Raw genomic sequence first — 26,856 nt, forward strand, 5'->3', positions numbered from 1 at the left:
GTCAGAGGGGACTCACACCTGGAGGCTCACGTGGCATTCAGGGCGAGAGACGTGGCCAGCATGAGGATGCTTAGCAGAGAAGACGAAGAAAGCGCGGAACATCTGAGACTTATTCTGAAGACAGAGCTCATACCAGCTGAAGTACTGAACACACGTGGGGGAGAAAGGGCAATAGAGGACGCAATACCATGATTTATAAGAAATGTATATATATATATATATATATGTTCATTCAAATGATCGAAATATTTATTTCTCACATGTATTTGGTCTTCATCCACAGTTTCTGGCTCACTGCTCCAAAAAACCCTTGGAATTTCCTGAGGAACAATGGCAATAGGTTATTTGGTCTCTCGTCCTCAGTTCCTGAAAACACTTCAGGGAAGGTGACTTTCGAATTCCGACAAAAGATGGAGGCTGGCGGGCAGAACTAAGCATGTGATTAGAGGGTTAAAACTTCCCACCTCTGGGGAGCGGAGAAGGGCTAAAAGTTGAATCAATAATGTCTATGTAAGGAAGACACCATAAAATACAAAAGGACAGGGTTTAGAGAGCTTCCGGGTGGTGAACACGGAGACCGAAGGAGACTTGCATGCCCTTCCCTGTGCCTGGTGATATGTATCTGGCTTTTATTCATATCCTAGTAATAAACTGGTAATCTAGTGAGTGAACAAGTTTTCCTGAGTTCTGGTATTCATTATAGCAAGTTAACTGAACCCAAGAAGGGGGTCACAGGAACCTGATTTATAGCCAGTTGGTCAGAAGTATAGGGAACAACTATAGGACTCGTGACTGGCATGTGAAGTGGAGGGGGGTCTTGTGGGACTGAGCGCTTTTCCTGTGGAATCTGATTCCATCTCGGGGTAGACAGTGTCAGAATTGAGTTGCATTCTTGGACACGCTGCTGACATCCAAGAATTGCCGTTGGTGTCGGGAACCCTCGACACAAACACACACACACGTTGGAATTGGATCCACGAACCCCTTTTGCAGAGGTGACACAGATTTTTGGCCTGATCAACTAGTTGAGCAGTAGTGCCATTCACTGAAAAGCAGAAAACAAATGGAGATTTAGGGACTAATCGGATGTTTTGGACACGTCAAGTTTGAAATGCCTGTGAAACAGCAAAATAGAGATGTTGAGTAGGCAGGTGGGCTCCAGGTATCTATCTAGTCTAGTCTGCAAGTTTGGGAGACACCACCAAAGATGGCATAACAACCACTGAAGAGGATTAACCCCCGTGAAAACCCAACTTAATGCAGAAGGCCTGGGACTATCACCTGGAGCAGCTGACATCAGAGCTTGTCCACTGAGGCTCAATGCTAGCGTCTGGCTGGGATTCCTAGGGCAGGAAGCTATCTGCTCCTCAGAACAAAGCCTGGGCTGCTGGGGGCTACGATGGCTCCCCAAGGATGATACCTGCTCAGGAATGAAGGCAATATAGACAAAAGACCAAGCACTGGGGTGAGAGCCTGGACCCAGCAGTGCCACACACCACCTCAACTATATAGACAGTTAACACACGTTTTCACTCCTCCACTTTTATGAGGAATACTTTTATTATGGCAATGTGACACAATGGCATGGAACTCTACACCACTTGACAGAACATCCTTCCATAAGTGAGCACCAGTGTACAACTATGTAGCTTCCCCACTAATCCTTATTACCAACATCTACCTAGTCTGCTCCTAAGCCTGTTAAAAGAGTCCTTCTACAACATGCTAATCACTCACTTCAGTTTACTGTAGAAACTTCTGAATGGACTTCCCTCTTCTGGCAGGAGAGACATTTCAGCTGAAAACCTATAAACGGGGTCCTGGGCTTGTCTCACAGTCAGGTCAGTACCCAACATGCAGGTCTTGCATCTGCCCAACAGCCATGGCACCAGATTCACTGACCAGCCAGGGACAGAGCAACCCCACATCTGTATGACAAAGCATTCCTGGGAAAGTTCTGCACTCAAGACAAACCCCTGCACCAACTGCAGAGGAGGACCGTTCCAGAATGGGGAACAGGCTAAAAGAAATTGAACCTAAACTCTTCATGAGGAGTGTCTAGGGTGTCCTTGGCTCTCCCTGTTAGACGAGGCCTGCAGACCCTTCGGCTCTTCTTTCTGGCGGCCTCACCTACAGGCTGCAACTGGACTGAGTGGGCAGCTGTAAGGGAGGGGAGAGACCGTATCAGAATTGAATGATAATGGCTAATGTTAACTGTGCCCATACAACTCTATCCCCATTGTAAAAATTAACTGACTTACTTCTCAAAATTATAAGGTATCACACTATCATCACACCCCCTTGAGAATCACAGAGAGATTCACTAACTCTCCTGCCCCTGCCTCCCTGGTCCAAGCCCGAGTTCTCTGTTCCTGAGATCCAGGCTTTCTCTCTCCCTGCTCCCTGACGCTTTCCTGAGCCATCTTCTACCCCCACCAGCCCTACTGCTCTCGGCTCCCTCCTTCCACTGCCCAGGCTCTCCCTCCCCGCCCCCTTGAACTAGGCAGGTGTGCACCAACCAGCTCCCAGGTCCTCACCAGTCCTGAGAGCCCGCAGGGCCACGCACCACTCGGCTTCCATCTGAGCCCTGTAGTCCCCGAACAAGGAGCGCATCAGCTGCCTCTTCCGGGGCAGGGGGGTTCTTTGGCTGCGCAGGGTTCGGATTGCCCCAAGAGCTTGCTCTTCTGCAGATGAAAACACAGGACTAGTAACCTTCTCTATCCTCACCTCCAACTGTCCTACGGCAAGGGTAACGATTCCATCCCTTGCGAGCACCTGCAGGCCACAGGACTGTCACCGTTCACCCGCCCCCCCCGCCCCCCCGCAACTCTACAGACAGGCCTCTCACTCTGCTTAGGGGTGGGTCTCTGCATCTTCAGCCCCAGCTCCAGCTTTTCCACGCACCAGGCCAGTTCCCGGGCCAGCTGCTCCGCCTGCGGTGGATCGGGGATAGTGGCTGTGAGAGGGCACCTGGACCCCGCGGCCTCCAGCCCCATCCCACAGGAACCCAAAACGCCCCGTCTCATCCTCTTCCCGCTTTCAGCTCGCAAATCCGAGACTACACCCACCGGCGGATTCCCACCCAGAATGCACCCCGAGGCTCCACCCTTCCCGACTAAGGCCCGCCCTTGCCTGGGCCTCCGCACTTAGCGGGGCTTCCTCTGGGGCCGGCGTTTCTGTGGCCTTCCCGCCTCCATTCGCCGCAGAGGCCCCATTCCGGGTTTTCTTCTTCTTCTTTTGCTTCTTGGCCCTGGAGGCAGCGTCACTGCACGTAGGGTGCCCTAAGCAGACAGACTGGATAGGGCCTTACAGTGGAAGGACTCGGGGCGCCGGGGGGAACCGGGGGCTGCGGGGTGCGCGGGCAGTACCTGGGGCTGCCGATGTCTCCCGAGCAGGATGTCCTGGAGCCTGGAGAAGGGGGAACAGTACGAGGGTCACGAGGAGCCAACGGCCCAAGGCCCCGCCACCAGCGCGCCCTCACCGCAGCACTCACCGCCATGCGCTGCAGCCGTACCCAGAGCCTGAGGAGGACTTCGGGACCGACGCCGAATTCGCTCCCCGCCAAACACGTCCGCGTAGCAGAGTTCCGCAGGGCGCGGGCGGCGCGGTGGGCGGGCCCGGGCCTTTCGGAGCACGGTGGGCGGGGCCCGGGCCGTTCGGAGCGCGGTCTGCAGGAGACCCTCCCCAACACTGACTAGGTTGCAGGTACTGCTCTGGATAAAAGGACGACGCCTACACAAGGGAATGTGCCCTTAAAGCTCACCTGCCAGTGGGGAGGGAAAAGCAGGTAAACAGACATGAAAAGCTGTCAGCCAGAGCGGCGCTGTGAATAACAGCGGCCCCAACGGGGCGGCGAGTGGTCAGCAAAGTCCTGCAAGGAGTAGCAGCCCTGGAGGGGCTGGTCCGGCAGCGGAAAGGAGGGCGGGGGCCGAGGTGCAAGGTGAGGTGGGGTAGTTGCAGGGCCCTGGACCGCAGCGGGAGGCGGCTTCTGTTGTAAGCGCAGTGGAAGCACTGGGGGACGTTCATCCATCCGAGGAGTGACGCGGCCTTACCCAGATGCTGCTGTGTGGTGAGGGCCCAGAGGGGCTGGGGCAGGGGAGGGGAGGACCTGGAGGGGATTCAGAAACAGGAAGACCCCGCGCACCTGCTGGCGTCTCGACGTGGGCACCATCTACCTGCCCTTCTGCGCTCCCTGCCCAAGGCCGCCCCACCACCAGGCGCCGCTCCTTGTTCCGCATCACAGGCGTCAGGAGGACCCGGGTGCGTGGTGCTGCTTGAGAGGACAGGAGTCCGAGGTGCTGCTGTCCGATGATTCCTGTCAGTGAAATCGGCGTTGTTTCCTGAGGCGAGGGGATGGGAGGTCTCAGAAGGTACAGTTTGGTCATCCCAGTAGTTAGTACCGGGTTGGTGAAAAAGTTCCTTAGGTTCTTAAGTAAAAACAAAAGACACATTTTTCATCTTCACCAAGAACTTTATTGAACAACGTATTCACCGTTTTGTTCCACTACCTCCTGCCATTTTTCAGGCAACTTCATAATTCCGTCTTCCCCAAAACTCTTATCTTTTTGAGCAAAGAACTGTTCGAGGTACCTTTTACAGTCTTCTGGGGAATGGAAATTTTTTCCAGTAAGAGAATTTCGTAAAGACTGAAATAAATGGAAATCCAAAGGTGCAGTGTCTGGTGAATACGGCAGATGAATCAGAACTTCCCAGCCAAGTTGTAACAGTTTTTGCCTGGTCATCAAAAAACATGCAGTCTTGTGGTATCCTGATGGAAGATTATGCGTTTTCTGTTGACTAATTCCAGACGCTTTTCAATGAGTGCTGCTTTCATTTGGTCTAATTGGGAGCAGTACTTGTTGGAATTACTCATTCGATTTTCCAGAAGGAGCTCGTAATAGGGGACTCCCTTCCAATTCCACCATATACACATCACCTTCTTTAGATGAAGACTAGCCTTCGGTGTGCTTGGTGGTGGTTCATTTCACTTGCCCCACGATCTCTTCCATTTCACATTATAGTACAGTATCCACTTTGCATCACCCATCACAATTTGTTTTAAAAATGGAACGTTTTCATTATGTTCAAGTAGAGAATCGCATGCAGAAATACGGTCAAGAAGGTTTTTCCCGCGTAACTTATGTGGAAGCCAAACATCAAAGCGATGAACATAACCAAGCTGGTGCAAATGATTTTCAACGCATGATTTGGATATTTTGAGTATGTCAGCTATCTCCCGTGTGGTATAACGTTGATAGTTCTCAATTAATGTTCTCTCTTTGATCGCTATCAACTTCAACTGGTCTACCCAACCATGGAGCATCGTCCAGCGAGAAATCTCCAGCACAAAACTTCGCAAACCACTTTGGGCACGTTCGATCCGTCACAGCCCCTTCTCCATAAACTGCACAAATTTTTTTTTGCGTTTCAGTTGCGTTTTTACCTTTCTTGAAATAATAAAGCATAATATGCTGAAACTGTTGGGTTTTTTCTTCCTTCTCCAATATTAAAATGGCTACACAGGGACTTCCCTGGTGGCGCAATGGTTAAGAATCTGCCGGCCAGTGCAGGGACACGGGTTCGAGACCTGGTCCGGGAAGATCCCATATGCCGCGGAGCAACTAAGCCTGTGCACCACAACTACTGAGCCTGCGCTCTAGAGCCCGCGAGGCACAACTACTGAGGCTGTATGCCACAGCTACTGAAGCCCACTCACCTAGAGCCCGTGCTCCGCAACAAGAGAAGCCACCGCAATTAGAAGCCCATGCACCACAACAAAGAGTAGCTCCCGCTTGCCGCAACTACAGAAAGCCCACGCACAGCAATGAAGACCCAACGCAGCCAAAGAAAAAAAAACCTAAATAAATAAATTTATTTAAAAAAATTTTTTAAAGTAAAATAAAATGGCTACACAAAAATTCACCAATTTTGATATGTTTTTTTAAAATGTATGCTGATATGACCGCTGTCTCAATACAATCTAACAAAATTGTTTCGAATGAAGTTAAAGACAACTAAGCACTACTATAGCCATCTTACAGAAAAAAACAAACGAACTTTTTGGCCAACCCAAATAGCTAATATATTAGCTATTTACTGAAGTGTAACAAATTACCACAAAACTTATCAGATTGAAAACAACAAACATTCTTTATCTCATAGTTTCTGAGGGTCAGGAACCTAGCAAAAGCATAGCTGGTTGGTTCTAGATCAGGCTCTCTTTGAGGCTGCTTCACCTTTTGGAGGAAGACCAAAGACTTTTTAGACATATTTTAAAACAACCACAGTTAGGATGTATTTCAGTCCTGGGAGACTGAGGTTTTGGTGGTGAGTGGACTCCAGACCCTAAGGGGCCTCTCCCTGCCTCCTTTGGCTGTGAAACCCCTCTATGACTTGGCCCAAAACTGCTTCCTACAGAAGCCTTCTCAGCCCAGACATGTGTGCCTGAGCACAGGCCTCACACCAGATGCTTCCCCTTCCACAGCCTCTATTCCCAGTCAGCCACTGAATCCTATCAGTTTATCTCCTAAGTAATCTCCACGCCTACCCACCCCCACCCCCCCAACACACACCGTATCTGCCCTGAACTTCAATCGAGTTCTCGCTCATCTCTCTGCCTGCACTTTCACTCTCTGCTGTCTTTTCTGAACCACCCTGTGGTGAGAGTGGTCTTTCTAAAACAGAAACTGTGTTGCTCTCCTGCCTAGAAATCTTCTATTTCCTCCAGTATAAAGTCCAAGCTCCTTACTTCCAGCCAGCACATGCCCCATAAGTCATACAGAGGCAACTATTTCCAGACCTCACTCTGCTCTGGCCCTGCTGATCTGCCAGCCTTCCGAGCCTCACCCCCCCCCACCTCTCCTTACAGGTCCCTGCAGCCCCCACTGCCCTCTGCCCAGCCAGCCGCCTCATTTTTCTTCCCTGACAGTACTAGCACCTGTTCAAACCCCCAAACTCAGACAGTAGGTCCTTGAAGAGCTCTAGAGAGGAAAGCATAGATGATCTAGTCCTCCATGTCACTAAGTCCCCAGATCTCCTCTACATTGCCTCCCACCCTGGCATGTAATAAAGGCTCATAAAATGAACAGCAAGTCTTCATCTAGCTGTGCCTGGCTGTCTGCACCTCCACAGCCACTGCAGGAACCATGCCTAACGTTTCACTCTCAACCATCATGGCTGCTTTCTGTCTCTTGAGACACACTAGTCTCCACTGACACAGTCTTTCCTTGGCCTACTCCCCTGGCCTGTTTAGAAAATATACTATAAATTTCATATGTGCAAATATAAATATTTACATACAGCCAATTCTCATCATCCACGGTAGTTGTATAAAGTAGCTGGGAACGCTGAATTAGGGAATAACAAACCATTGCTCCTAGGGGAAATAGAGTTAGGTTCCTCGGAGCCTCTGGTCACGACATTTTCATCAACCAATCAATACATAACCTTGTTTTATGTGTGTTTCTGCTTAAAGACACCTTATTTAATATAGACTGTTGATTCATAAACACTGAACTCGGCCAACAGCGCTATAACTTGTGCTGAATGAAGTTCATCTAGCACACTTCCTCTATAAAGGCATCACATCACAGCCCTCTTGCACTTAGGGACATTAGACAGCACTTCAGCACTATGCTTGAGGGCCATTTTAAACAGTGAAATCCCCAAGAAAAATCATAAAAATACAAAAAGTGTGGCAGTTAATATACAGGCACACCTCAGAGATACAGCAGGTTCGGTTCCAGACTACTGTAATAAAGTGGATGTTGCAATAAGTCACACGAATTTTTCTGGTTTTCCAGTGAATATAAAAGTTATGTTTACACTGCAATATAGTCTCTTAAGTGTGCAATAGCATTATGTCTAAAAAACAATGTACATACGTTAATAAAAAATATTGCTAAAAACTGCCAACCATCATCTGAGTCTTCAGCAAGTCATAGTCAAAACATCAAATATCACTGATTGCAGATCACCATAACAAATATAATAATGATAGGTTTGAAATATTGCGAGAATTACAAAAATGTGACACCAAGACATGAAGTGAGCAAATGCTGTTGGAAAAATGTGCTGTGCTATCAGTTTTTGTCTCATGTATTTTGATGCTCTGTTGTTAGGTGCATACACGGTAAGGATCCTTGTGTTTTCTTACAGACTTGATCCCTTTATCATACTTAATACCCCTTTTTGTCCCTGATAATTTTACTTGCTCTGAAGTCAGCTTTGTCTGAAATCGATATAGATACTCCAACTTTCTTTCCATTAGTGTTAGCATGGTATGCCTTTCTCCTCCCTTTATTTTTAATCTATCTGTGTCTTCGTGTTTAAAATGGGCTTCTTATAGACAACATATAATTATATGTTATATGTCTTATTTTTTTTATCTGCTTTGACAGTTCTGTCTTTTAATTGGTGTATCTAGACCATTCACTTTTAAAGTGAGTATTAATATGGTTGTTACTGTTTTTTATTCATTACACTTGTTTCTTTTTAAAAATCTTTGCCTCTTCTCCTGCCTTCTCCGGTTTAATTGAGCATTTTATCTGATTAGATTTTTTTTCTCCTATTTAGCATGTCAATTATACTTCAAAAAAATTCTAATGTTTGTCTTAGAAGTTTGCAATATATATTAGGACTAATGTAAGTCCACCTTCAAATAACACTACACCGCCTCAAGGGTAGCACGGGTACTTATAACCCAGTGTCCCGATTCCTCTCTCCCGTCCCTAGGACACCGCTGCCACTCACCTTACACAGTTACCCAATACACTGTCACTAATATTCAATATTACTCTGAAAAACAATGACCTTTTATTTTACTTAGGAGTAAGACAAGTCAAAGATTTTATTTTACCTTCACTTATTCCCCCTCTGATCCTTTTCCCTTCTCTGGGTAGATCCGAGTTTCTTGCGTCACTCCCTAACTCTCTGACGAACTTCTAAAGCCTCTCCCAAGACGAGGGGGCCAGTGGCATAGAGTCCTCTGAGCCGCCTAGAGCGGCCCGACAGAACCCTAGGATCTGATTGGCCGGTAAGCTGGAGGCGGGGCGGAAGTTCCTAGCTGGCATTTCCGGCCTGGCGGGTCCGCCCCCCTCGGCGTGGTGTGTGGAGCACGTTTACCTTTTTCGGCGGAACCGAGGGAGTCCTGGCCTAACTTGGCGCGGAGGTGCCTGCGGCGCTGCGACAGGCGGGACGGCGCGGGGCTGGGCTGAGCCGGGGGAGCACCTGTTCGTGTGGCCTGAGGGGCGGGCCGGGCGGAAACCCGCGCGGGGGTGGGGTCCGGGCTACCCTGGCGCGGAGGCGGGGCGGCGGGCAAGAGCCAGGCCTCACGGAGGAGGCGAAGTTTGGGCGCGGTCAGGGGATGCACCGAACCTCTGCTTTTTGTCAGCTGAGAGGATATTTTTCACTTATCAGGGGTAGGTTCCGTGAAAGGATGAAGTCGCGAAGGCTGTGCAGCGAAGGGACGTTGGTGCACATCCCGGCGCTGAACAATCCCAGGGCTCATTCATTCGCTCGGTGGGCGCCCACTACACACTGCCTTGGTGATTATTAAGATTTACTGGGTTTTGTTTGTGGTTTGTGAACACTATGCGAGGCACTTTATACATTTTTCTCACTTAACTCAAAATAGTCACTTAAGGTAAGTGGTGATGTTCTCACTTTATGGTTTGTGGAGAAACACGTCACTTACTCGAGACCCTTGCGTTAGGAGGTGGTGTATTTGAGATTGGAACTCAGTCTGGTGGAGCCCAGAGCCTATGCTTCTAACAGGAGTGTTACGTGCCTCCCACATGAGGCTGAAAGGGAAGGCAGAGTGCATTTGGAAGGACCACTTGAGCACAGCACACAAAGGGCGTGAGCGCCAGGGACCTGTCAAAGGCAAGCCCTGGCTGAGGACCGAGAGGCTACCTCTGGCCTGGGTGGCCTGAGGTGGAGATTCCGGGATGGCCCAAGAGAAATGAACTGGGCATTAATAAGCTTGGGTTCAGCAGTCAGTTAGAGCCCAACAGAGGCTTAAGTGATGAAGGCGGGGCAGGCAGGGTTTGTTCTGGGTTGTGTCTCTGAGGTTCTCTGGGTTTTCACCTCATGGTCACACTAGACAGAAGTGTTTCTCCTTGTTTCTTTTTTATCATCAGGGAGGAAAAGCCTTTTCTAGAAGCCTATTTGCAAACTTCCCTTAACATCTTGTTGACCAGAAGATGGGCCTAGGGCCAAAGTAGCTGGGGCCAAGGAAAAAGGGCACATTTCTACCTGAATTAAGGGGTCTGTTTGCATGAAGCAGGCTGTGGGGGTAGAGGCTGACTGTGTATCAGAGGCCAGTTGGAAAGGTTTCCATGGGAGTGACACCCCGTGTCACCTGTCACCCTAAATTATCACCAGATCTGTGGTTCTAAATGTCATATGTATGCTGACAGTTCCCAGTATATACCCAGCCAGCTTCAGCCTCTCCTGAAATTTGGACTTGTGGATCGAAATGCCCGCATTCTCCACTTGTAGTTCTAATAGGCATCTTGAACATAACATGTACAAGACAACTTTTAATTTTTATCCTTCAGATATACTTCTACAGTCTTCCTGGGTAATTGGAAATTTCATCATCTCAGGTGTTTGGGCCAAACATCTTGGTGTTTCATCCCACATCTAATTTGTCAACAAATCCTATTGACTGTACCTTTGAAAGGCATCTGCAATCTGACTACTTATCACCTGCTACCACCACTGCTCCAAGACACTATCGTCTCTAGCTGTGTTATTGCTGGGACCTTCCAGTTGGTTTTCCTGCTTCTACCCTTACACCCTCCTCCCTGCCCCCTAGTCCATTTTCAAAGCAGCAGCTGGAGCAGCCGCACGTCAAGTCATATCACTCTGCCCAGACCTTCCAGATGCTCCCAATCTCATTCAGAGTAAAAGCCTAAGTCCTATAGCCCACAAGTTACCCCACCCCCCTCTGTCTTGCCCTCCCCTACTCTGCTTCAGCCCCTCTGGCCTCCTTGCCCTTCCTTGAACACGTCAAGTGTGCTTGCACCTTGCAGCCTTTGCACTTGTGCCTCCCCCTGCCCAGGATGTATCTCCCCTGATATCTACTTAGTGCCTGCCCTCACTCCATCCATATCTGTTTTGATGTTACTTTATCAGAGGTGCCTTCCCTGGCTGCCTTTCGTAAAAGATCTCCTCCCAACAGTTGCTGCCCTCGTGCTGCTTATTGTTTCTATTCCTTATCCCCTGACACAAGCATTATGTCTGTCAACCGCCCTACGGCTGTGCACTGCTGTAGAGTAGGAGCTTGTTCTTCTCCTCGGCTGTTTGCCCACTGCCCAGGATTCTCCTAGGTGGGCCTGAGATGCAGACCGTCGTCTCCCCTGGTCAGGTGCACTGCCGGGGACCTGGCTTTCACGTGTGGCCTTGTTATGCTGTCGTACTATGGGCTGCTGGGGAGGCTTCATGGGAGGCAAGGGAATATGTAGTCTCAGGCCACTGGGTGCTGGGACCGTTGTCCCTTCCTGGGGATTTCAGGTAGCCTACAGCTGGGTCTCTGCTGCCACAGACCTCTTGAGGTACAGGCCCGGAAGTCTCAACGTTGCCATGGGGAGCAGAAGGCGGGTCAGGCTCCATCACACTCTTCCCTTTTGCTGCAGCTCGGCCTGCCTCCTTGGGACAAGCTTGGAGACCCAGTGATGGCCCACAAGCAGCTGCTTCCTGGGCCCCAGGTGAGTGGTCTTCGTGGAGACGCCTCTGTGTGGCCTCAGCCCTTTCCTGGCTGGAGTCTCCACGGTTCCCTCTGAGGCACTGGTCTCAGGGTAGATGGCTCCCTGTCTTCATTGATGTCCTCAACCCTCGGGTTCAAGTCCCTGAAATGCACTCTGGACTGTATCATCTCACCCCTGGCCTGGGCACAGAGGAGGACAAGGGATGGGCAGGTAAACACGAGTCAGAATGGTGTCTGCCTCAAAGAGCCTGCTCTTGTGGGGAAGGCAGTCTGGTGCATGTGCTCAGAGGGGTTTTGCCCATCCTGAGCCTAGTGCCTCCCTACCCCCAGGCCTGTCCTGGGGTTGCAACAAGATCTTGTCATTCCAGGTCTTGGTTTCCTTCGAGGAAGTGGCCGTGCTCCTTTCCCAAGAGGAGTGGGGCCGTCTGAGCCCTGCTCAGAAGGGGCTCTACAGGGATGTGATGCTGGAAACCTATGGGAACCTGGTCTCGCTGGGTGAGGCTCTTCCCAGGAGCTCAGCTCTGGGCTTCCTGCTCCATGAATGGCCCTAGGGACTGGGACTGGGGCTGGGCTCAAGGCTCAGAGGCTTCTCACCCCCTGGGCCCAGACATGGGGCATTTGTGGCCCTGGGCCCAGGCAGGCCTGGTCTGTGCAGAGGAGGGGACAGGTGGTGCCAGGGACTCCCCCAAGTTCTTTGTAGGAAGTATGGAAGGAGAACATTATTCATTGAATGCCAAGTATATTCATATCCCCTCAGTTAATCTTCATGCATCTTCGAGGTTGGTGGTAAGATACATAGTTTATAGGTGAACCTGAGGCTGACAAATATCACTTTATTAAGATCACACAGGCTGTCAGGGCAGATCTGGGATTTGCATCCATTTGGCTTCAAAGCCTTGCTTTATACCTGCCTTATACTTAGTCCTTCTGCCGTACACCAACACCTCCTCTACCATGAGTCTTCTGCCATGATGTGTTCAGGCCCCAAGTCTGTCCCTTATCTGTGACCCCCAGAAGAGCTGGGTTTGACTTTTCTTCAGCCGGGACAGAGGCCTACATCTGTCTCCATGCTTTGGAGACCAGGTGGCAGGCAAGGTCAGCACACAGGCGCTGCCCATGGGGCCATCCTGCCCTGGACCTGGATGAGTTGTCAGTCTTGCTTTCTTTCTCTGGAGCAGGACTTCAAGGTTCCAAACCTGATGTCATCTCCAAACTGGAGCAGGGGAAAGAGCCATGGGCCCCACACTCACCAAGAATTGAGGGGAGCTGGATCTGGAGACGCAGGCGTGCAGGTGAGTCTGCAGGAACACCCCCACACTCTCGTGCCCCTGCTGGCAGGTGCCGCCACTTCACCAGGCCAAATTGCGTCACCACCAGAGCTTTGCTTTCCTTCTCCGTCTTCTTTCTCTTCTTTTCTCTTTTTTGCTATTAATGGCCCCTATTCTGTGCTCCTGAATGGGATCATGTTTACCTTACCCTAGAAGGATGCTCTTTCAGTTCCTGAAAAGAGCTCGGGTGTCTCCCTGGCAGCTGCCTCCCTACCCTGGCTGCCTCTCAGTCGCTTCCATGTCACCCAGTCCTCAGGCCTTGCTGGCCAGCTCTGCCTTGGCTGCTGGAGACACCAGTTGGAGAGTCCACCTGGAGGCTTGCCATCCTGCCCAGACTCTCACCCCTGCTGTTCACTCAGAGTTCCCAGGCTGATTCTGGGCTTCGGAGAAACGCGTGACTTAGGGCTGCTTCTTGTGTAGCGAAGGACTTGGGCGTGTAAATGGTAAGCGGAGGAGAGTTCCTGTGCTCTTTGCTGCATAGCAGCTAACATCACCTGGTCTGTTGTGCATTCCTAGCACTGTGCTGGCACAGTGAACTTACACAATCCTCCAGCATCCCTGCAGAGTCGGTGCTCAGGAAAATGAGGCACAGAGAGGTTCAGTTGCTAGCCCGAGGTCACACAGCTGGCCAGGGACAGAGGTGAGTTGGATCTCTGGTGGACTGGCTCCCTACCACACGCCTTTTTTTTTTTTTTTTTTAAACAGTTTTTTAAAGGTATAATTAGCATATAATATGCTATATATTTTTTTGGTTTTTTTTTAATAAATTTATTTATCTTATTTATTTATTTTTGGCTGCTTTGGGTCTTCGTTGCTGCGAGCGGGCTTTCTCTAGCTGCAGCGAGCAGGGGCTACTCTTTGTCGCAGTACACGGGCTTCTCGTTGCAGTGGCTTCTCTTGTTGTGGAGCACAGGCTCTAGGTGCGCGGGCTTCAGTAGTTGTGGCACGCAGGCTCAGTTGCTCCGCGGCATGTGGGATCGTCCTTGACCAGGGATCGAACCCATGTCCCCTGCCTTGGCAAGCAGATTCTTAACCACTGTGCCACCAAGGAAGTCCCTGCTGTACATATTTAAATGTACAATTTGGTAACATTTTTGCATATGTATGCACCTATGAAACTGTCCACTGTGGTAGAGATAGCAAACATATTCATTACCCCCAAAAGTTTTCTCATGTCTCTTTGTAATCCCTCCCTCTCACCGCTTCCCACCTCTATCCTGAAGCAATTACTGATCTGCTTACTGTCACTATAGATTACATTTTCTAGAGTTTTATATAATTGACATCATGGAGCATGTATTTTTTTTTTTGGCCTGGCTTTTCTTGACTCACATAATTATTTTGGGATCCATTCATGTTGTGTGTCAATAATTCAGTTCTTTTTTATTTCTGATTAGTATTCTGTTGTATGGATATACCACAATTTGTTTATCCATTCTCTGTTAATGGACATTTAGATTGTTTCCAATTTGTGGTTAATACAAATAAAGCTGCCATGAACATTTGTGTACAAACCTTTGTTTGCTTGACCATACATTTCCTTTTCTCTTGGAAATACCCAGGAATAAAATGGCTGGATTACATGGCAGGTGTTTATTTAAACTTTTAGGAAACTGCCAAAGGGCTTTCCAAAGTAGTTGTACTATTTTACATTCCCACCAGCAGTGGATGAGAGTTCCATTTCCTCAACTTCCTTGTCAGCACTTGATGTGGTCAGTCTTTTAATTGTAGCCACTGTGATGGATGTGTAGTGGTATCTCATTGTGGTTTTATTTTTAATTTCCCTAATGATTAAAGATGTTGAGCATCTTTTCATGTGCTTGTTTTCCTTCTGGATTTCTTCACTGGTGAATGTCTGTTCAGATCTTTGCCTATTTTTTACCTGTGTTTTTCTTTCCTTATTGTTGATTTTAAAAGAGTTCCTTTCTAAATACAGGAATGTTCTATTTACAGGTCCTTTATCAGATATATACTTTGCATGGATTATTCTCCCACTCTGTGCCTTGTCTTTTTATTCTCTTAACAGTGTCTTTTGAAGAGTAGAAGTTTTAAATTTTGGTGAAGTCCAGTTTTAATTTGTTCTTTCATGGATTGTGCTTTTGGTGTCATATCTAAGAAATCTTTGCCTAACCCAGAAGATTTTCTTCTTTGAAAAGAAAATTTTAAAATTTTTGTTTGTTGCATTTAAGTCTTGATTCATGTTGAGTTAATTTTTGGTGTGAGATATGGATCCAAGTTTAATTTTTTACAAGTGAATGTCCGGTTGTTCCAGTACCATTTGTTGAAAAGACTATCCATTCTCCACTTGCATTGCCTTTGCACCTTTGTCAAAAATTAGTTGTCCATGGGAGCTCCCTGATGGTCTAGTGGTTAGAATTTGGCACTTTCACTGCTGTGGCCTGGGTTCAGTCCCTGGTTGGGGAACTGAGATCCTGCAAGCTGCGTAGCACAACCAAAAAAAAAAAAAAGAGAGAGTTGTCCATATATATGTGAGGTTTTTTGGAGCTCTCTGTTCTCTTCCATTGTTCTATTGTCGATCTTTATACTCCAACACCACACTGTTGTGGATGCTTCATTAAAAGTCTGGAATCAGGTAGCATTTGTCCTCCAATTTTGTTCTTCATTTTCAGAGTTGTTTTGGCTATTCTAGATCCTTTTTATTTTCATGTGAATAGAAAAATCAGCTTATTGCTATCTGAAAAAAGTCCTGCTAGCATTTTTGTTAAGATTGCATTGAATCCATAGATCAGTTTGAGGGAAATTGACATATATTGTTTTCTGACCCATGAACAAGATGTATGTCTCCATTTATTTGTCTTAATTTCTCAGTAGTATTTTATCCTTTTCTATGTACAGGCATTTTACATCTTTTGTCAGATTTATCCCTAAGTATTTCATTTTTTTAAAAACATTTATTTTATTGAAGTATAGTTGATTTACAAAGTTGTGTTAATTTCTGCTGTACAACAAAGTGATCCAGTTATATATATATATATATATATATTCTTTTTTTTTAATTTATTTATTTTATTTATTTATTTTTGGCTGCGTTGAGTCTTTGTTGCTGCGTGTGGGCTTTCTCTAGCTGTGGCGAGCGGGGGCTACTCTTCGTTGTGGTGTGTGGGCTTCTCACTGCGGTGGCTTCTCTTGTTGCGGAGCACAGGCTTTAGGTGTGCGGGCTTCAGCAGTTGTGGCACACGGGCTCAGTAGTTGTGGCTCGCGAGATCTAGAGCGCAGGATCAGTAGTTGTGGCACATGGGCTTCGTTGCTCCGCGGCATGTGGGGTCTTCCCGGACCAGGGCTCGAACCCGTGTCCCCTGCATTGGCAGGCAGATTCGTAACCACTGCGCCACCAAGGAAGCCCTCTTTCATATTTTTTGATGTTTTTGTACATGGTATTTTTTTAAATTCCAATTTCCAGTTGTTCATTACTTATATATAAAAACAGAATTGATTTTTGGGTGCGTACCATAGGAACAGTAGGCATGTAGGGGAATGGGCCCATGATGGCAGGAAGGAGTTATGGGTAACAAAGTGCTGGAAATAAACAGGTGGTACCATGGCCTCTGTTTCTCTCACCTGGATTTTCCCTGATAAAACATAACCAGTTAAACTTACTTTTAGGGTCCCCCTTAGTTTCTCCACATACAAATGCACCACCCTCTGTGGGGCACACAATCTGTTAAACATCGTCCCCTGGTGACCCTTTTTTCTATCTTCCCTTTCCTCCTTACCTGGACTAAGAAGTGGTTCATCTCCCAGGAGACGTCTGATGTCTCAGCCCATAGTGTCCAGGGGAGGAGAGACATCAGCCGAGACAGAGGTGTCCAAGGAGGAGTAGACAGGACCACGTCAGGCTGTGTTGGATTTGATTCTTAGCCTAGGAGGGTGGAAAGCTATGGAATGTGTGTTTAAAAATAATTTATTTTTGTGCAGTGAACATGTGTCATTTTAGTAGAACAACAGAACTGATCCCTGTAGAGAAGTGTGGTGACAAGAATAAAACATCACCCCAAATCTTGCCTTGCAGAAACGTTCATTCTCAGCGTTAGGTGATAGTATTTCATGCATTGGCTCGACCAGATAGAAGTTTGTCTCCCTCGTGTAACAGCGTCCCTGTTTGGTGGATTCTCAGTTTGACATGCTTGTTAGGAGGCCAGCTCATCTGTCTTGTTTCTCTGCCACCCTCTAGATTGGCATGCCTAAACACTCACCTCCAGGTGTAACACTGGGTTATGGGAGAAGGAGTTAGTGGAGGAGGCCATTTCACTGCCATGGAGTCTGTGACCTTGAAGTTGCCCACGTCGCTTCTACTCACATTCCACTGCTGAGAATTCAGTTACGTGGCCACACCTAATACTGCTGTTTTCTTAGTGGTTGCTCTGGAACTTACCGTCTACATCTTAAATTATAAGAATCTACTTCTGGTTTATATTATTCCAGTGACTATAGAATAGTTATTCCTGTAGAACGCCATTTCCTCTTCTTCCTTTTTGTTTTTTGTTGTTGTTGTTCTTTTTAAATATTTATTTATTTATTTGGCTGTGCCAGGTCTTGGTTGCAGCATGCGGGATCTAGTTCCCTGACCCAGGGAACCTGGGCCCCCAGTCTTAACCACTGGATCACCAGGGAAGTCCCTTTTCTCCCTTTTTGTGCGTTGTTGTATATCTGTGTGTGTTACAAATTCAACAATACATTCTTATAATACTTTATATAATTTTATGTCTGTTGTGGAAACTAAAAGAAGAAATGAGACCAGCATATATGTATACAGTTTGTTATATCATTTACTTTCTTATTTACCATTTCTCTTTGTTTGTTCCTGTGCATATAAGTTACATCTGCTGTCCTTTCCTTACTCCAGTGTATCTCACCTCTCACCCATCTCCTTTGTGCTGTTTTTGTCACATGCAATACATTTCTATCTGTGATATTGTGATTTATAATAAGTATATATTTGGTCCTCATCCCGTTTCTGGCACAGAGCTCCTAAAACCCTCGGAATTTCCAAAATAATGAGAGTAGTGAAAATTGCTCTGTTGTTTTTGAAAATGCCCTAGCAGTCCAATCCAGTTAAATTTGGGCAGCAGTATTTTTAAAAGTTAGTCTTGGAGGTTTGTTGTGACTCAAGGAGGCTGGATGCAGGAAGGGATCCCCCACCCTCTCAGCCACACTCACCAGGAATTTCACCTCTTCAGGTTGGAGTTGGAGGGGATGATAGGTGCTGGTGGCCTAGCCTGGTGAGATGTGGGAAGCTTTCCCTGGGAGCTGCGGGGAGAGGGAGCTCCTTCTTGGCCCCACCCAAGAGGAGTAGAGCATCTGCCATACTGAGCTGGGCGGGTGGAGGTGCGGCGGGTTAGGGCTCACATGCCACACACTCTTGCTGCTCTTGCCAAGTTTTAGTAGATTTTCTTGAATAAACGTTTCTTCATTTGCTTTTTGCTCTTAGGACAATTTCCAGAGTCATTAAAATGGTTGTTAGTTGGGGTTGGGTTTTTTGTTTTGTTTTAATAGTTCTTGCCAGCTTTGTTTTGCTGTGACTTGGATCCATGGACTTTATTACACTGTCATCAAAGTGGAATTTCCTGGCTTTCAATTTTGAAGAATATTTTTGCTGGACGTAGAATTCTAGGTTGGCAGTTGTATTCTTCAGTACATTAAAGATGTCTTTCTGTCTGCTCTCTTCCACTTCTGAAGTCGAAAAGTCAGCCTGCGATTTTATTTTGCTTTGAAGGTGACACATATTTTTCCTCTTGCTGCTTTTAACATTTCTTTTTTTGGTTTTCAACAGTTTGGCTATGTTATACCCATGTGTGGTTTTCTTTGCATTGACATTACGTAGGGTTCTTCGAGCTTTTTGAATCTATGGTTTATAGACTTTTGTCAGTTGTGGGAAAATCTAGGCCAAAATTTCTTAAATTATTTCTTCTATCCTATTCCTTTTCTCCTCTCCTCCTGGGATTGTGAGAATATACACATTATGCTTTCCACCTTGTTGCACCTGCTTCTTATACTCTTTTCTGTATTCCCTGTCCTATTTTTTTCCTTGCTGTGTTTCAATCTGAATACTTTTCAGATATTACTTACGTACCTTCCAGTTACGTAATCCTCTGTTTTGTTACCTGCTATCTGCCAATGTACTCTCTTGTCTGTTGAACTCTTAATTTCAATTTTCATTTGATTTCTAGTGAATTCTCTATATCTTTGTTTTCTTACATATACTAATCATGGTTTGTTTGTTTGTTTTAAGCTGGTTCTTGATAATACCTGAATTGCCTGTGGGTTTGTTTCAATCGTATATTTTTCTCCTGGTTTCTTGTCGTTTAGTCTTTTTTTAAAAACATGATTTCTGATATTTAATTGTGTTAGTTATTATAGATTAAAAATTATAGAGGCTTTATATGATGTTACATTCTTGAAAGAGGATTAAGTCTCCTTCTGGCAGACAGATAAAATGCCATTGGATCACCTTCCCATGTTAAGGGGTTGGTCTTAAGCTTTGTTAGGGCTGGTCTGATACTCAGGGGAAAATTCCCTACTCATTGGTCCCCTTTGAGGAATGTTAGGGACCTGATTCATTATTCTGAAAACTGGTAAATAAAAGAATCAAGGATTGATTCTGCCTTTACTAAGTGGGTTATCCCTCAGGATAACTAGACAATTGATGAGTAAAAGTTTCTTCATAGAAACTTTAAGGGTTTAAAAAAAAAAAAAAGGTCAAACCTGAATCCTGAGATAACAGCCAAAAATTCTAAATACAGAAGTCAGCTAATCCTACCACCTCCTTCCTCTAACCCTGTACAAAGAACACCCAGCAGTAAAATATCTTCTACCTAGGGCAAAAACAAAGGAATTGCCTCAAAAAACCAAATAGCCCTAGGTAAAGACTTGCAAATTTTGGCATTTGGAGGTACCCTGGACTTATAACCACCATCTCACTCAAATGCCCTTCTGATTCATAAATACCCTCATTCATAGAGTTCCCAAGTATCTTTTTATTGCCTCAATTTAAAATACAAACAGGCATCAACTATAATTCAATTTTAAAAAGAGCTAAAAAAAATAATAAAAGTAAATTAAAAATAAAATAAAATACAAACAGGCAACCAAGGATCCCCTGACATCTGAAGCAACGTGAACTGGTGTGAGACGTTGCTTCTTTTTTTTTTTTTTTTTTTTTTTTGGCTGCTTTGGGTCCTCGCTGCACGCGGGCTTTCTTTAGTTGAGGCGAGCGGCGGCTACTCTTCGTTGCGGTGCACGGGCTTTCTCATGGCGGTGGCTTCTCTTTGTTGCAGAGCACGGGCTCTAGGCACGTGGGCTTCAGCAGTTGTGGTGCACGGGCTCAATAGCTGTGGCTCACGAGCTCTAGAGCACAGGCTCAGTAGTTGTGGCTCACGGGCTTAGTTGCTCCTCAGCATGTGGGATCTTCCTGGACCAGGACTCAAACCCGTGTACCCTGCCTTGGCAGGCAGATTCTTAATCGCTGCGCCACCAAGGAAGTCCCGGAGACGTTGCTTCTTGACTCATAGATCACTTTGTTCTGTGGTCTCTTGTTTTGTCACATTCTTCTTCATTCTGTTTCCTACCTGGTGAAATAGCACCTCTTGACAAGGATCATCTTTTTAGACTCTAGTCCCAGGATGTTGAAGACTCTTAACTCCTCAGATACTCCTGACAGAAGCCACAGGAATTCAGGACCTTTACTATCCACAACCTGCTCCTTCAGGCTGCTCCTAGGTTTCTAGAATGAAGTATTGTTTGCTTTTTACCTTTCAGACTTGAATGGTAAAAATCAGTCCCTTTGAAGTACTGGGCCTAGTTCTGCAAAGACGACTTAGCCCAATGTTAGGTCCCACCCAGTTAATATTTTCAGCTCAGTCTCTGTTCTGGCTAAACAGTCTGAAAGTGACAGCTCTAATAATAACCACTGTTTACAAAAGAGAGAGTCCATTGTGCTTTTGCGGTCTCTCAAAACAGGGCTACCCTCTCACAGTTCTCACCAGGCTTGTTCTTCCACTGGTCTTTGTAGCCACATGATTCAGTGCTTTTGGCTGGGTGGTTTTGTTTTTGGTACATTTCCTTTCATTGAGTCTCAGAATTCAGTTGTGTCACAGTTTTTACAAATTTTCCAGTACTTTTATTCATTGGGAACGTGTGGTATGGACTGGTGTACACATTTGGGTTTTTTGCCTTGTGCTGTACCTGCTATTTGAATGGGTAGGTTGCTTGTTTCTATTTTTCTCTATTTTCCATGATTTACTTCTGTGAAACCAAGTTGTCCAGATCAAATAATTTTTCCCATTATGTGTTACTCATACCCTTCATTCATTATAAATCATTTATGATACATTTATTTTTCAACAAATGTTTGAATGCCTGTTATGTATAAGCCACGGAAGATGCCTTTTTTTACAGAGTGTGCAGCAGTAACATCAGTGTAGGTGCTGACCGTCCAAGCCTCCACTGCTGACTTCCCCATCTCCCTCCTTGCCTTCTTTTTTGTTTTTTGTTTTTTTGACGTGGACCATTTTTTTTTAAGTCTTTATTGAAGTTGTTACAATATTGCTTCTGTTTTATGTTTTGGTTTGAGGCATGTGGGATCTGAGCTCCCTGACCAGGGATGGAACCCTCACCCCCTGCATTGAAAGGTGAAGTCCTAACCACTGGACCACCAGGGAAGTCCCCCATCCTCGCCTTCTGAGGGCGCCTCTCCCTCAGGTCACGCCTCGAGTTCCTGCTCCATCTGTGCCTGGTTAGCCCATCTGAAATGGAGGCATTTCACCTTGGGTTTCTTCCCTCCCTCCCTCCTTCCCTCCCTCCTTCTCACACCAGCTTTCATTGCTCTGAGAGCATGCTTCTCTCTCCTCGCCTTCTCTTTTCTCTTCCCAGCAAGGTCATTTTTGGTTTTGCATTCTGAAAATCCAAATCCTCCTAGGAGATAATTGCTTCATATAAATGTTTCTATTTATGCTCTAAGTATTTCCCATAGTAAAACACGAGTAACTCTTTTTTTTTTTTTTTTTTTTTAGGTTATGACTCTAGGAAGGAAAAAAAAGAATTGACTCCAAAGCAGGAAATTTCTGAAGAAATGGAATCCCAGAGAACAAAATTAGAAGAGCATGTAAGGAATATTTCCAAGGAATCTGATTTTGAAGAGATGACTAAAACTGAGGGAAAGCTAAAGAATTGCTGGGGGAAATATGCAGTGGAGGGACTTAAGAAGGATTTCCCCCAGAAGAGTAATTTCAGGCCAGTGACAGTGACACATGTGAAAACCCCCTTGGGGGAAAGAGGTCCGAAATTCAGTGCAGCTGAGGTAAGTTGCGCTGCAGACACAAGTTCTGTCAGAAACTGCAGGCTGTCTTCAGGGAAAAGTCTCCACCAGAGTGTGCCACGTGTAGAAAACTTCCAAACAAGTATGGACCTCACTAACCTCCAAAGTTTCTGTGTAGGAGAACAAGGCTGTCAGGCAGATGTGTTTGTGAAAGTGCCCAGGCAGAGTTCAGTTTTCAGTGAGAACCAGAGGATTAACAGTCCAGAAAAAACCTTTGAAAAGTGTGCTGTGTGTGGAATAGCTTTTGGTCAGAGCAGAGCTCTCATTCAGCACCGGAGAATTCACAGTGGAGAGAAGCCCTGCGGGTGTGAGGAACGTGGCAGAGCTTCCCATGCCCGTCCCTACGCCATGCAGCACTGTAACACTTACACTGGAGAAAGACCCTGTGAGGCTAACGGATGTGAGAAAGCTCTTAGCACATGTCCGTCTTACATTCAGCATTGTGAAGTTCACACTGGGGCGAAGCCCCACGAGTGCAGTCAGTGTGGAAAAGCCTTTAGTCATAGCTCTAACCTGATCCATCATCAGAGAGTGCATAGTGCAGAGAAGCCATACATGTGTGTGGAATGTGGGAAAGCCTTCCGGAGACAGTCACACCTCACTCAGCATAAGAGAACCCATTCTGGAGAGAAACCCCATGACTGTGCTGAGTGCGGCAAAGCCTTCAGCGCACGATTATCTCTCATTCAACATCAGAGAACTCACACAGGAGAAAAACCCTATGAGTGTAACGAATGTGGAAAATTCTTTAGCCTGAACCGAACCCTTATTGTTCATCAGAGAATCCACACTGGAGAGAAACCCTATAGATGTAATGAATGTGGAAAATCCTTCAGTCAGCGCTCACAAGTTATTCAACATAAGAGGGTTCACACTGGAGAGAAGCCTTATATCTGCAATGAGTGTGGGAAATCCTTCAGTGCTCACCTGTCCCTCATTCAGCATCAGAGAATTCACACTGGAGAGAAACCTTATGGGTGTAATGAGTGTGGGAAAACCTTCAGTCAAAAAGGACACCTTATTCAGCATCAGCGAATTCACACTGGAGAGAAGCCCTATGAGTGTAATGAGTGTGGAAAAGCTTTCAGCCAGAGTTTTAATCTCATTCACCATCAAAGGACACACAATGGCGAGAGGCCCTACAGGTGCAATGAGTGTGACAAAGCCTTCAGTGTTCTCTCCTCCCTTGTCCAGCATCAGAGAGTGCACAATGGAGAGAAACCCTACGAGTGCCACAGCTGTGGGAAGGCCTTTAGTCAGGGCTCACACCTAATCCAGCACCAGAGGAGTCACACTGGAGACAAACCCTACAAGTGTAGCGAGTGTGGGAAAACCTTTGGACAGATATCCACCCTAATTAAGCATGAGAGGACACACAATGGGGAGAAGCCCTATGAGTGCGGCGACTGTGGGAAAGCTTTCAGGCAGAGCGCACACCTCATCCGCCATCGAAGAATTCACACTGGGGAGAGCCCTTTCACGTGTAGTGACTGTGGGAAGGCCTTCAACGTCCGCTCCTCCCTCATTCAGCATCTCAGGGTTCACACCGGCGAGAAGCCTTACGAGTGCAGCGAGTGTGGCAAGGCCTTCAGCCAGCATTCACAGTTTACTCAGCATCAGAGGGTTCACACTGGAGAGAAACCCTACATGTGCAGTGAATGTGAGAAATCATTCAGTGCACGCTTGTCTCTTATCCAACACCAGAGAATTCACACTGGAGAGAAGCCCTATAAATGCACTGAATGTCAAAAATCCTTCCGACAAAGCTCTCACCTCATTCGACATCAGAGAATCCACAGTGGAGAGCGACCTTACATGTGTAGTAGATGTGGGAAAACTTACAACCAGAGAATATCTCTTATTAGTCATGAGAAAGTTCACAGACTCCACGGTGGAGAGCAAGCCCGTCAGTGTGACGAGTGTGGGGAGCTCTTTGGCGCACAGGCAGCATTCATGCAGCACCGGAAGGTTCACAGTGGAGAGTGACTCACTCTGATACGTTCTTCACAGTTTTACAGCAGGAGAGTTCTACTGATAAGAAAGCTCACTTTATGACTTTCCTTTTGGAAATTCAGCTCTTAAGGAATTAAACTATCTCCCAATGTGCTGCTCACTGAATGCAGGCTGCTGAATTATGTGGTAAACATTCCAAGGTAACATGCCTTCCCTCAGACCGAGGATGGCTCTCTGCTTGAGTGTTTTAAATGAATGCAACTTAAATATACTTTCCTAGATCATGTTTTTATAGCACCAGACCTTAGTGTACAGTTAGGTGTTTCCTTTGGCCCCTGCCTTTCTTTTCTTTCCTCTTCATCATCTATTTCAGCTTCAGGAAAAGTAACTGGGATCCTTGGACTTAGGAGTGTGATGGAACTGGGTTGGGGTTTTCTTATTTGTTTGTTTGTAGGGCCTTTTCAAAATGTTTTTGTTCTATTGTGAGGGATATGATACCTTTAATTTCAAAGGGGTTGTCCCTTTTCAGGATCCGGTAATCCACAGAGGTAAGAAGGCATATGAGTATAAGCAGAGTTTGTTATGGAATGAGGTGAGGCTTGCGTGTAGATTCAAACTGTTGAGATCGTGCTAGGAATTCAAGTGACTCATGTAAACTGGGGTTTCCTACAGGGTAATTTGAAAACAAAAAACCCCATGAATTGGAGGGGTGGAATAGGCATAAAGTAGACACAGGCTGGCTTGGGACCCAGGACGCAGCTTACAGATTCTGTTGGTATATTCTGGATCCACTTCTGAGGGAGAGGAGGTGAGTGGTTGGAGCTGTTCCCTTTCACTGGGCGGCCTCGCACTGAGCAGACTCTGGTGAGAAGGGCAGGTCCTCCTGCTGCCAGAGGACAGGACTCCAGGTGAGGCAGGGACACGGCATTAAGCACCTTTTCGTGGGTAGGTTATCGCGCAGGCTGTTGGTCAGCCTTGGACCCCTGTCTGCATGCTGTAAACATGCTTTTGTCCCTCCCAGGAGCTGTATTAGTCAGTGGTGTCTCAGTGCCCGTGGTCCTCCCACCTAATGCCTTGAGGTGGTGCTAAACATCCTGGGAGCTGATTTCCTGAGCACAGTCTTCAGAGTGGCTGCCCCTGGTTCATCACGTGTGGTTCACTCCAGTGTCCTCAGAACCCCATTCTCCAGAAGTTTCTATGGCACTTCCTTCTGTTTTTGTGGAGGAAAGATTAGCATCAAAATGGGCTGAAAAAGGGTTATAAATATGAGAGATTCAGCAGAAGGAGTCTGTGAGGGACAGTTCTAGAAACAAATCTGGCAATTGAAAGTGGCTGTTGAGAGTCTGATGAGAAGCTGGTACCGTGTGTGAACCCTTGAGAAGGGACTAACAGGATCTGGGATGGGCTATAGTGGGATGGCGCTTTATGAATAAGGCAGGGTAAGAATGGAGTGAAAGAGGAGCAGTGAATTGCTTAATAGCTGGACATTCTATTCCTTTATAGTATCCTTTTCAGTAATAAGTTTATTCCTATTTTCCTGCTTTATTAAAGAAACTTTCTCTTAGAAGTTAACTGACCTTTTCTCCTTATGTTGACTTGACCTATGGCTCAGGCCTTATTTTCCAGGCTCTTGTCTATATAGCAGTAGCATTGGTCTTTACTCGTTTTAGAATTTTGAGGAGCTGATTGAAAAATCTGCCTCTTAATGATACTTCTCCTAAGCACACTTCACCACAAATAGCTTTGACATTTTTTAAAACTGGAATTAATACACTGTGATAATAATGGTTATCACGTGCTAAACAAAAATTCTGATTGAGTCATCAGACCTTTACCTTTTTATCCTTAGTATGTGAGAGGCACTGTGATGAATGCTTCTCCTGGGTTTTCTCATTTAATCCTCACATCACCTTAGTGAAGTAGGTACTTTTATTAACCCTGTTTCACAATGAGACTGAGGCACAGAGAGGCTGCTTGGGGGCGGCTCTGGTACCACATGGCTCTGCCGCCTACAGTCGTGGATCCCCCACTGGGCGCCTGCCCCAGGCCCACACCCGCTGCACCCCTGGGCACCCCAGGCAGGGAGCTTGCAGTCCTGAGGCTGACCCATCTGACTAATTCTGGCCCATTGAAGTTGTATGTTTCACTTAATGTGGTTTGGTGGATAGGTCTTCTAGATGTGTTATCAATGAAGGAAAATGGGAAAATGGTCCAAAGTTGGGAGCCTCTGGCTTGTGACTTTACTAATCATTGCCCGATCGCTGTGTTCCAAAAAGAGAGGGCATGTCTGTCTTTTCCTGAGGTGACTAGACACCTTAATCTCCTGAGCTGTGTCAGAAGCTCCTCCCATGGCTCTCCTGGCTTCAGTCTGAGATAGGGCCTTGGAGCTTTTTATCCAGTTACAACTTCTGCTTGTAGAGAAAGAACTTCTGGGAAGGAAGAAAAAGAAATTCCCTGTTCTTGCTCCAAGGATCTCCTTGGCATCCTTTCAAGAGACAAAAGGACTCGGAAGCTGTGACAGTGTCTTCCTC

The 26,856-nt window shown here is 46.4% G+C and overlaps 2 protein-coding genes across 13 annotated transcripts; one reads left to right on the forward strand and one right to left on the reverse strand.

Annotated features, from left to right (window-relative positions):
- Nucleotides 1-1,541: 1,541 nt before the first annotated feature.
- Nucleotides 1,542-8,966, reverse strand: LOC309614941 (UPF0488 protein C8orf33 homolog). Of its 7 annotated transcripts, none has more exons than XM_082363901.1 (8): nucleotides 8,858-8,966; nucleotides 4,145-4,315; nucleotides 3,494-3,732; nucleotides 3,369-3,408; nucleotides 3,133-3,294; nucleotides 2,849-2,933; nucleotides 2,538-2,684; nucleotides 1,542-2,160 (listed from the first exon to the last, which is right to left on the reverse strand). In XM_082363901.1, the coding sequence occupies exons 2-8, from the start codon at nucleotides 4,169-4,171 to the stop codon at nucleotides 2,021-2,023; spliced, it is 840 nt and encodes a 279-aa protein (XP_082220027.1). In that variant the 5' UTR covers nucleotides 4,172-4,315; nucleotides 8,858-8,966; the 3' UTR covers nucleotides 1,542-2,020. The 7 variants fall into 7 exon arrangements, 6 of the variants coding, with proteins under 6 accessions (XP_082220027.1, XP_082220026.1, XP_082220025.1 ...); XM_082363900.1 differs by having other exon boundaries at nucleotides 4,145-4,340; nucleotides 8,858-8,964; XM_082363899.1 differs by lacking the exon at nucleotides 8,858-8,966 and having other exon boundaries at nucleotides 4,145-5,843.
- Nucleotides 8,967-9,054: 88 nt separating this feature from the next.
- LOC309614936 (uncharacterized protein) lies at nucleotides 9,055-25,892 on the forward strand. 6 transcript variants are annotated; one of them, XM_082363873.1, is made up of 7 exons: nucleotides 9,219-9,230; nucleotides 9,418-9,545; nucleotides 10,560-10,684; nucleotides 11,640-11,711; nucleotides 12,079-12,205; nucleotides 12,889-13,002; nucleotides 22,068-25,892. In XM_082363873.1, exons 4-7 carry the CDS (start codon nucleotides 11,679-11,681, stop codon nucleotides 24,356-24,358), a joined length of 2,565 nt encoding a protein of 854 aa, XP_082219999.1. In that variant the 5' UTR covers nucleotides 9,219-9,230; nucleotides 9,418-9,545; nucleotides 10,560-10,684; nucleotides 11,640-11,678; the 3' UTR covers nucleotides 24,359-25,892. The 6 variants fall into 6 exon arrangements, with proteins under 6 accessions (XP_082219995.1, XP_082219996.1, XP_082219999.1 ...); XM_082363869.1 differs by lacking the exon at nucleotides 10,560-10,684 and having other exon boundaries at nucleotides 9,055-9,230; nucleotides 11,518-11,711; XM_082363870.1 differs by lacking the exons at nucleotides 9,219-9,230; nucleotides 10,560-10,684 and adding an exon at nucleotides 9,055-9,169 and having other exon boundaries at nucleotides 11,518-11,711.
- The last annotated feature ends 964 nt before the right edge of the window (nucleotides 25,893-26,856 follow it).

This window comes from Balaenoptera borealis, assembly GCF_965194805.1.
Source record: "Balaenoptera borealis genome assembly, chromosome: 17".
Taxonomy (NCBI): domain Eukaryota; kingdom Metazoa; phylum Chordata; class Mammalia; order Artiodactyla; family Balaenopteridae; genus Balaenoptera; species Balaenoptera borealis.

Excerpts from the sequence above, each read along its gene's own strand:
- LOC309614936 (XM_082363869.1), top strand. The coding sequence starts at position 9,437 with ATGAAGTCGCGAAGGCTGTGCAGCGAAGGGACGTTGGTGCACATCCCG. Across the intron at positions 11,712-12,078 it reads AGCTGCTTCCTGGGCCCCAG|GTCTTGGTTTCCTTCGAGGA; the intron begins GTGAGTGGTCTT and ends TTGTCATTCCAG. Across the intron at positions 12,206-12,888 it reads TGGGAACCTGGTCTCGCTGG|GACTTCAAGGTTCCAAACCT; the intron begins GTGAGGCTCTTC and ends TCTCTGGAGCAG.
- LOC309614941 (XM_082363901.1), bottom strand. The coding sequence starts at position 4,171 with ATGGTGCCCACGTCGAGACGCCAGCAG. Across the intron at positions 2,934-3,132 it reads CGCTAAGTGCGGAGGCCCAG|GCGGAGCAGCTGGCCCGGGA; the intron begins GCAAGGGCGGGC and ends GATCCACCGCAG. Across the intron at positions 2,161-2,537 it reads CCTGCGGGCTCTCAGGACTG|CTGCCCACTCAGTCCAGTTG; the intron begins GTGAGGACCTGG and ends CCTCCCTTACAG.